The 10,721-nt window shown below is 31.4% G+C and overlaps 1 protein-coding gene across 1 annotated transcript; it reads right to left on the bottom strand.

Moving 5' to 3' along the window:
* Positions 1-256: 256 nt before the first annotated feature.
* LOC105771187 (LOB domain-containing protein 15) lies at positions 257-1,628 on the bottom strand. The gene is made up of 3 exons (XM_012592600.2): positions 1,461-1,628; positions 872-1,127; positions 257-772 (listed from the first exon to the last, which is right to left on the bottom strand). Exons 1-3 carry the CDS (start codon positions 1,472-1,474, stop codon positions 371-373), a joined length of 672 nt encoding a protein of 223 aa, XP_012448054.1. The 5' UTR covers positions 1,475-1,628; the 3' UTR covers positions 257-370.
* Between the last annotated feature and the right edge of the window lie 9,093 nt (positions 1,629-10,721).

Here is a 10,721-nt window from a genome sequence, read left to right as displayed (position 1 = left end):
CATGCAAAAGTTAATAAGGTTGCGGGAATTAGAATATATATTGTCCATTCACCGTATGATAGTGGCCGTATTATTGAATGAGGAAAATTTGAAAGAGAAGTGGAAATCAAGATAGGAAAACAAAATGTAGAAGAAAGAAACACATCAACCAACAAATTTATAGGTAAAAGGCATATATATGAAAGTTTATCAATTGTTGAGCAAGCTAGACAGTAATGTTTTGAGTGAGTAAATAAAAAAAAAAAAAAAAAGCAAGGAAACAAGAATACTCATTTCTTCCTCATTTTTATTCCATGTTTGTTTTGCATCATTATAGAGAAAAATAAATGGGGATTCTTTTGGTTGTCAGTCTAAGGTAATAAATATTTTTTTATCCAAAGTAGGAAACATTATCATTTGAAAGGGTGGTATAGTCCGTAGAAGTGTTGGGTTGGGTGTATATGGAACAAGTAGTAACGGCAGTGGTAGTAGGAAGAGGAGGTGGTGGTGGTGGAGGTGGCGGTTGAGTGGTGGCTGGCGGTGGTGCAGCCACCGAAACAGCCCCAGATGAGAGCATGGCTACATGGGAAGAGGGTGGTACAAGGTTAGCTTCCCTACACTTGTATTTTATTATCTCAGCCCTTACTGCATTCAGTTCAGCTTGTAAAGATTGAACTTGCTGTTGTAAAGCTGAAATTGCACCCATGCACCCATAAACTGGATCTCTTAACCTCACATTCGCCTCATAAACAAGACTGTTGGCCGCGTCGGCTCGTTGGCTTTCCGGTACTTCCTGTATTAATACACCATGAAAGCCACCATTAGAGGAAAACAAAATCTAAAAGATAATAATTACTACGGGTTTAGGGTTTGAATTATGATCAATTCTTACCATTAGCATCTTTGAGACATTGCTAGCACCAAACACCTTGTGAACAGAAGCAAACTTCTGGGGTTCATGAGGGGAGAAATATGGAGAAAATGGGCATTCTTGAGCACACCTACGCCTCAAGAGTTTGCAGGCGGCGCATGGTGTAATCGTATTTAGGGTTCCAGGAGGACCCAACATATGCCTTCTTCCCATCTGATAATTGGCTGAAACATCTGCTTCTCTCTTGATCTTCTTGCCTATCTCATCAAATCTCTCCCTAAAACACCCACGAACCCAAAAATTAAAAATAAAATCGATTTATTACTTTATCAATGCATTAATTTGATTAATATAAATGAATAATCTTCTTATAAGAGACAATTAAGCCTCAAAACCTCCTGAAATAGCTAGTCATCGTATGTATTAGGCTCCTACAAAGCCTAAAGATATCTATGATCACATTATCCGAAAATATTATGACAAAATATATCTCGATAAGTAAAGAAGGAACATGAAGACATCATATATATATATGTGTGTATGTATTTATTTATTTATGTAGAGATAGATAGATGGAGAGAAGAGAGAGATAAGGATTTGTACTTCTTACCTTTCTCTGGACATTCAGGCATGCTCTCAAGTATGGAGAACAAATTTGTGAAGCTGATGAAATGAAGAAGAAAAAAAAAGGGAAAATGAGAGAAAGGGTGGGAAAAGAGTGCTTAAAAGGCAAGATATACAGAGGGAAATGGTATGGTCCACTGTTTATATAAAATGGAATTATATAAATAAATAGACAGAAAGGGGATGCAATAATTATATTAAGTTGAGAATAGAAACAAAAGAAAGCTAAAAATAAAAATTTATAGGTAGTTGCTAAAGTTGATGTATGAGGGTTCCTGGGATTATTATGATTTCCTACTTTGAGACCAAAAGCTTTAAAGGAAGCTATAAGGGGAGAGGGGGATTCAGTTTGGTGAAATTTATGTTTTTTTTTAGTGGAAAAAAATTAAATCTACTAAAGGTGACTGTATCCTTTTAAAATTTAATTTTATACTTTAATTTCGAGACATTAAATTTTTGTATTTTTTATTTAAAATCTTGGCCCCACTGTTTAATTTTTCTCTTAAAGTTAACAATGTCACAAGTAAAATAAAATTTTAACCCTCAATATTTATAATTTTTATTAAACCCTTTAAAAGTACATGAAATTTTAAAAAATTAATTTTTTTCATATTTTAAAAACATAAAAATAAAAAATTATAATTTTCAAAATTTTAAAACTTTAAAATTCAAAAAATAAAAATATAAACTAAAATTGTAAAATTCAATGTTATGACAAGTTAGACTCAGAACTAGTTGGAGTTTCAATCCGGTGAGGGGTAAAAAATCAGTTGACGTGTGAATCGGTATAAACTGATTGAATCAAGCTAAAAAAAAATTAATTGAATTGACCATTGAACCGATTTCTAATTGGTTTGATTAATTGGTTCCCAAAACGATCTGTTCAACCAGTTCAAAGCAAATAAATTATTAAAAAATTAAAATAAAAATATTAAAAAAAGTATAAAAATTGGTTCAATTGTCATTTTAGCTTGGTTCAACCTATCTGTACCGATTTGTGGATCTACCAAAATTTAAAATTTTAAACTTTTTTAGCCTTCAACATTTACATTCTTTTGTCATTTTGGTCCTTATCCTTTAAAAGTATCGTATTTTTCTAAAAAAATTAAAAATTATTTTTCTTATTTAAAAAATAAAATTAAAAATATTATTTAAATAAATAACTCTTTAAAATTCAAAAATAAAAATAATTTTATGAAAATATTTTTAAAACATAAAAGTTTCAAATTTCAATGCTATCTAAACTGAACTGGCCTAATTGGATCAAAAAACAGTTGGGGTATTAGTTCAATGAGAGGTAAAAATTTGGTTAAGCTGTGAACTGGTACAAAATAATTGAATCGGGCTAAAAACTAGTTCAACTGGTAGTTGGACCAATTTATATATTTTTAATTTTTATATTTCTTAATAATTCATTTGCTTTGAACTGATTTTTCGGGGAACCAATTGGTCAGACCGGTTTAAAATCAGTTCAATTAGTTTTAAGCTTGGTTCAACTAGTTCGTACTGGTTCACAATTAAACTGGATTTTACCTCCCAACCGCTTTCCGGTTCGACTAGCTAGTTTGGTCCGATTTAGATAACATTGAAATTTGAAATTTTTATATTTTTAAAATCAATTTTTTGAATTTTACATATTTTTTATTTTATTTCATTTTTAAATATATTTTATTTAAAATATGAAAAAATAATTTTAAATTTTTAATTTAAAGTACTTTTAAAAAGTAATGATAAAATTAACAAAAAAAAATGTAAATATTGAGGGGTAAAAAACTATTTACCGTTAACACCATTAACTTTAACAATAGAGAGATTTAATGCTTAAATTGAAGTATAGAAATTAAATGTTAAATTTGAATAGTAGAAGGTAGATTTGATATATTTGTAGAGAAAAAATGCCAGCTCTTTCAGTGCTTGCTCACGTGCGACTCCTTAAATGTTTTGACTTTTGGAAATTATCGAACTATTCAATTTTTGGCTTTGCCCACATGTGGTCTTTGCTTCTTCCTTAGGAAAGACCCTAATCTACTCACCTTTTTTTTTTAATATATATATAAATTAAGTAATCAATTATGTAAATTATCATGTTTATGTTTGAATACCTTTCTTGACTTTTTAAAAAAGGAAAGATGTGTTTTCATGTCAAAACCTTTCTATTTTAATTCAACCCTAATTAATAATATAATTATTTATTTTATGGTTTATATTTGAATTTGCGTCTTTCCTTAAAAAGTAATATAATCTAAATCTATAGATGAAATTAAATAATTTAATTTAAGCGTTTTTGTCTTTTGGATAGAATAAAAAATTGTAGTTTTAGCTTTAAACTCTTGAAACTTTATAATTTAATCTCAATTTCTTTGTACAAAGTTCTTGATTTAATCTTTGATACAAATGTCCGCATGCACATCTTTTATTCAATTCTCGAAATATAACTTTCTTCTGACATTAAATACGATTTGAAAAAGACATTTTGTGAATGCCGAATTAGTGTTTAATTTATTACAACTAATTGCAATTTATAGAAACAAGTTAAAACTAAAAAAGAAAAATAAAGAATACGACTAATTAGTTACATGGTTCGGATCCAATCCTACATTAGCAAGGTCTTGTTTGAAGAGTAATCTATTATAATTTCATAGATTATTTAGGCTTAACATCACTCACAGTCTGATGTAAGCTTACTCCTATACAAGTATAATGATTGAGTTCTCTCGCTGACACTTTCTCGGATAAAAATTTAGTTAAAATTAAAAACGTAATTTAAATACATAAAAAAGAGAGTAAATATGTTAGTTAATATTAGGCACTTTAATTTTCAAGAAGCAAGTCATTGTGATGAGAACAAAATTTACAAAATTTCAATCCATATCAACCACTGAAATCTTATTTACGATAAGTGAAATTGTTTTGATTCGCATGCCCATTAAACATTAAAAGATAATGGCACTAATTTTTTTCGAGTTTCTTTGCTTGATAAAAAAAACTTCTACCACAATATCTGCAACTGATTATTACCACAAGTTAGAAACACTTCTTTTTTTTTTTGCATGTTTTTCTTTTTTGTTCAAAAATAAAACATAAATTTATCGGTTTTGTTTTGTCATGAAATTGAGAGCTTCAGCTACCATAATATCATACGCAGTTCAGCAATGTTCGTCAAAAACTTTCTATTAACATTCATTCTCATGACAAAGACGATCATACCGTCCATTTTTTGCATGTTTAATTTCTAACAATATTACAACTAACACAAGATATGTATAGGATATGATCCAAATACATGTAATTGAAAAATGGGATGATGATAGAATGAGGTTTAATTGTAAAGGCCAGCCAAGCATGTTAGTTTCTTGTCAAAATCAAGAAGCCATCTCCACTAAAAAGGACCAAATCTTGGGATCTTCTAGTTTCGAAAATGAAATTTAATTATTTATCAGAATTGCCGTGCACTACCCGCAATTTGTTGTTTCAAGATATGACCCAATACACCTTAAGTGTTGTAGATGTCAGCTAAAGCCTCGTACATGCACATCTTCTTCTTTTTCATTCCCCTAAATAATTTAATCATCACAATTTCAATCCCATTTTTATTTTATTCCTTTTAACCAAACTCGGCCCTAATCACCCCAGTAGAGCTTGAAAGCCCATTTCATATATATATTTTTTAGAAATATTTTTTTATTGAAAAATAGGAATTGGATTATAATGTACCATTTCTAGATTCAATTCAATTTAAATCTAAGGTTTAATCGAACACTTCAAATTCTATATTGATTAACTGAAAGTTTTTTTTTCCCCATTTTACATGAGACTATCGCTAACTTATAGAGATGTCACTATCACTCAATTTTAAGCTGAGGCAAGGGAAGATCTGTTGAAATTTTATCATGATGAGATGTTACAGTCTTCGATGGATTAATTTGTTAAAAGAGAAAATGTCAAGGAGGAATATACACCCGTGATGATGGCGGTTCACCTTGGATCAGAGCAGAGAGTTGCAGTTCTCAATGAAGAAGAGAATTGGGAGGACAGAGCGCAGTTGGTTGGAGAAGAAAGTTGTACGTATCTTGGTGTGTGCTCTATCATCTTTCACGTGTTGTGATTAGGCTAATATATGGGAGATAAAAGAGGCCACACGTCTTGAGCTTATTGGCGGCAGAGTCATATCTTGTCTCATTGAAGTGGCGGTGATGTGACATTCTAGGTTGACAATACGACATCTTAGGACAATTAGGTAATTAATGTGCCCAAGACTCCATGTGCACCTACAGAGATAGCTTAGTGAAAGTTCATTATGGTGTTGCTTGATGCCTAAGGTTCATTTGATGTGAGGTTTGCCCTATAGGGACACATGTATGGTATGTGGTTCGTTGATTGAGGACATGTAAGAGACTTGCGAAGGAGGTATAACAAGACTCAAATTCAAATTTTGGGAATGGAAGGATAATTATAAGAAATTTAGAGGTTTTTATTTAAAACTTGAAATGTAATCGCCCCAATTTCCAATTTTTCATATACCAACATATCGAGAAGCTTAGTAGAATCCCGACATGAGAAAATTAGAATCTTTGATGGATTAAATTAATCTTATTTCATTGAGAAGCCTAGCAATTTTAGCTAATCTAACTGTTACTAGCCCAATCGGGCAAGAAATAGAGACTAAGGTAAAAATAATAATTTTTGCCATCGAGGTTAATTTAGACATTTAGAATAAACATGAGGTTAAATATTAAAAAAAATTAACTTGTGGCGATGGGATGACGTTGAGACCATTTTATTAAAATTTTAAGTGTTGAAATGCATTAGTATTGACTTGTTGACTTTTCCCTATTGAATATTATATTGTAAAAATTGAAATAAAGAAAAAATATATCTCTTCTTCTTCCTCAAAAAGTGGTCAGCCAAGTAGTGTGGAGAAACTTCTCCATTATTCTTCATCTTTCTCTTACTTCACTCATTTCTCTTTCAAGTTTCCATCATTTTTCATCACTTCTCATCAATTTCTTGTAAAACCATCATTATTTAACATTTTTTGAAAATTATCCCTCATCATCTCTATCACCCACAAAGCTATAGTGTAACACCCTAAACCCAACCCAGACATCTAGACCAAGTTTGGAGAGTACGTCACCTATACTGAAATTTCTATTATCATAACATAGTCGAATTGAACTATTCATTACAACAATAATTTAAACATATAATCTTCATAAATACCATAACATCATAGAACATCAATCCCTAATAGTAATGCTTAAAAGGAAAAATAAAATCTTGATCGAGCTCCCGCGACACTGACCCGATTAAGATTAAGGCCCACCTGAAATCCAATCAATAACAAAGTAAGTTGTGAACTCAGTGTGTAAAAGGAATGTAATTCAATAATGCTCGCTTATAAAGAATTTCCAAATTCAGAGATTCAGTTTGATATAGAAGTAATTTCAGTCCAGACTAAGAGCATATAAGTTACATATGTGTACATATATACAATTTCAGTTCAAATATGGTTCAGATCAGATCAGATTCAGATGCAATGTTTCTATTTTCATCCGCTACACACCATCTTCGGCCATCCTAACACACCACTATGGACATTTAATACCCACCCAACCTTGCAAACCTTTAGAGTGTTCATTGACACTTTCACAGAAATGCAGCGTAACTGCTAGATTAATATGTTATAAGCGCTAGAATCAGAGTAATACTCATTGTGGCATAGCCACGATTTCAGAACAGAATTCTTTCCCCTTCACAATACCCCAAAACATGTCAATGCAAAACACAAATACCCGTAACATATGTTCAATCATTCTAACTCATTATACAATTAAATAAGACAGTTCAATAACAGAGTAGGTATTACAGTGCACATATTATGTTGCTCACAGGTCAGTCTCAATGTATCAGACAGTTCTCATATAATCAAATTCAATTATTCGTACATTGAGGAAACCAATATCAAGGTTAAGTAAAATTCTCAGCCACAAAAGACAGTTCTCGGGCCCAATAACCTACCATACGGTCGGGTCACACGCCCGTGTACCTTGGCCGTTTGGTTTTTAAGCATAAACAGTGAGTTACAATGCCTGGACACAAACCTGTGTCATTGCCTGTGTGACTCACACGGCCTGGGTACACGCCCATGTCCCTGCCCATGTGGCTTTTATACCACAAACAGTGAGTTACATGGCCTAGACACATGCCCGTGTTCGTTGCCCTTGTGAACCCTACACTAACATGGCCACGCACGGCCTAGACACACACCCATGTGACTTACACGGCCTGGTCACATGCCTGTGTGACTTACACGACCTGGTCACAAGCCCGTGCGCCTGGCCGTGTGGCATCGACAGCCACTATTTCTGGCGACTCGAAACTTGCAAAGTTAAGGTTTCCAGTACGCACCTGGTTTCATTTTGATTGGGAGACAATACGGAGATTACTCGGAACCTAATTAACCATTCAACAATAAATCATTTGACTAAATCGACTAATTAACACAACATTAATACACAATCAACTAATTGAATAAATCGACACGAACGCTTACTAATTATTCAACCGTGCTAAGTCGGCACAACACGCAAAGGGTCGCTTCTCTCTGCACTCACGCCTAGGGGAACAAAACAGCTACTTAACAAAGAGTTTAAGTAAGGTAATTCGATAATTCTCAAATTGACACCGTAACATAAATCTCACCAAAAACTCGCAGAAGTCGAAGGATTCCGACAAAACTTACATAAAAGTCTTTCAGTAACGTAAAGATCTCACTAATTCTCGATAATCACGTGTAGAACACAATTGACGAGAAGAATTCAAAGAGTAAAACGAAGAAAGAAAGAAAAAATAATAAAAGAAGAAGAAGAAGAAGAAGAAGAGATACAAACGTTAACCAAATTCTAATAAATTTTGTCTTAACCACCAGTATACCTTCGAAAACTAGCAAAACTTCTTTTAACGCATACGATAAGGTTCGAACTCGGGACTAGATAAAATATAGACAAATGCTTAACCAATGAACCAATAGTCTTATTCTTGTCATAGGTTCTTACAGAACTACCTGTACCCATATACCACATGGACAAGGATTGTTTTAAAAGAATAAAATTTTTAACGACGCAACTCAAACTCCAGACTTTAAGCATAAAAGCAAAGCACAGAACCACAGATACATAAATTAATTATTGTAGAATATCAGAATTAAATTCTTAAAATTTTGGGGCGTTACATATTGGGTTTGAAAAACTAATGTGAGAAAGTGTGTTAAGAGGAAGAAATAATGTAATTAAGGTATAAGTTTTATAGTTTCCATCGTTTTATAGTTTCCATCTCATTTATGCAAAAAAATCATGGTTATTTTAAATATGGGTGTTGTTAAGTCATATTAATGATTATTTAATGTTTCAATATTTATAATATTTTTGCTAATTATGAAGAAATTGAAAAGGAAATACTAACACTAGCAAAGGAAAGGAAAATGTAGTGGATTGAGGTGGAACTAAACTTCAGTAACAACTTTTGAGTATTTATAATGCTTTTAATTGATTTATTATTATGGAATTGAATATATTATAGTATATTAACATACTATGAACATGAAAATGTGGTTGATGGTAAAAAGGTAACTTTATAGATAACTTTCAAACTAAGTCTCGTTGTGAAGATGTTAATGAGAGTTTGAATCTTGACTTGGTGGTTTAACGTTATGAATGAAACTATTAATTTGTATTGTAGTGATTATTGCCTGTTATTCTAAACTTGTACATTTGATTCAAGATGTTAGTACTGACATTTTGGAAATATTGAAACAAAACCCTATTAGCTTAGTTAAATGGTTAGGATATAATTGGCATGTCAATAGGGGACTTTTGTTTTGTACTACGATACTCTTGTTACTTTCACTTCGGTGCTCCTGTTCTTGACACTTTGGTACGATTCTGATTTGGTATTCAGCCCCCTTTGCTTCTGTATTGCTGTTATTATATTTCTGAACAACTCATCTCAAGTATCCTATCTTTATTTTCTAGGCGTACTAAGGGTTGGAGTTAACTAGCTTTGATTTCTAATAATAACTTGATTTTGAACAAATACTTGAATTGTTTGATGCAAATTCTTGTATGTGTTCAAATGGTAGTAAATTATTCTTTATTTCTTTGAATTGTCATTGTAACACCTCTAACCTGTATCCATCGTCAGATTAGAGTTACAAGGCATTATCGGACATAGCACAGATCAGAACAGACATTTACTATTTCTATCTCATTAAAAGAATGTCAAACATACCATTTAAAAACTTATGCACATACGCATATTTCAAAATTTAACATAACATATGAAACCCTAGTAATATTACAAGGGCTGAATGATGCACTGAATAATGCACCATTTCATATATCTAATTTATCATGTTCAAAATAAAACTCATGATCAACCACCAGTCAACTTTAAGCACAAGTCATATTCTTTATTATTCAATTATTAAATATTCAAAACATCTATTATCTAAACCATTATTCACATTTATTTTTTTGTACAATCACCATATTTAACCACAAATAATAGATTAATGATATGTATAATCTATCAGCATTTTATATACACATACACAAGACATATTATGTAATTACCATTACAATGATATTTGAATAATAATAATTTACTAAATACCTTTTTACTTAATAGTATACTTACTCTTAGTAGATTAAACAAATCATAACATAAAGTTTAATGACCAAGATCAAAAGTAACATAAACAATTATTGAACATTTCAAAGAACCAAAAACATGCATATTTTCCATTTACCAACTTGCGCATATGTGTACACAATTGAGTCGTTTTCGAATATCCATGTTTCATTATCACTACAAAGCTAATCATTACATACTCGATCATTGTATATAAATCATCCAATCCATAGTATATTTATATAATGCTATAAACCGAATATCATGCTTATCATCTTAGCACATCTCCTTAGCTTAATATACCTTTAAACTTAATTTTTCAGTTCTAAACCAAATTGTTCATTTAAAACATGCCATTTCAACTTAATAATAAAACCACAAATCTTAATCCAATTATCATCACCTAACTTAGTACACATATGCCCAATATCATAAATGTGGCATATTTTCAACTCAAATATTAAACCTAACATTTTATCTTCAATTACCGATCTTCAAGCAAGCATATCAAGATAACCAATACATATTCAAACATATGATCATTCTTTTACTACTTTAA

The sequence above is a fragment of the Gossypium raimondii genome, chromosome 5 (assembly GCF_025698545.1).
Source record: "Gossypium raimondii isolate GPD5lz chromosome 5, ASM2569854v1, whole genome shotgun sequence".
Taxonomy (NCBI): Eukaryota; Viridiplantae; Streptophyta; class Magnoliopsida; order Malvales; family Malvaceae; genus Gossypium; species Gossypium raimondii.
The sequence above is the reverse complement of the archived record's forward strand: the minus strand, read 5'-3'. Positions and strand labels throughout refer to the sequence as shown.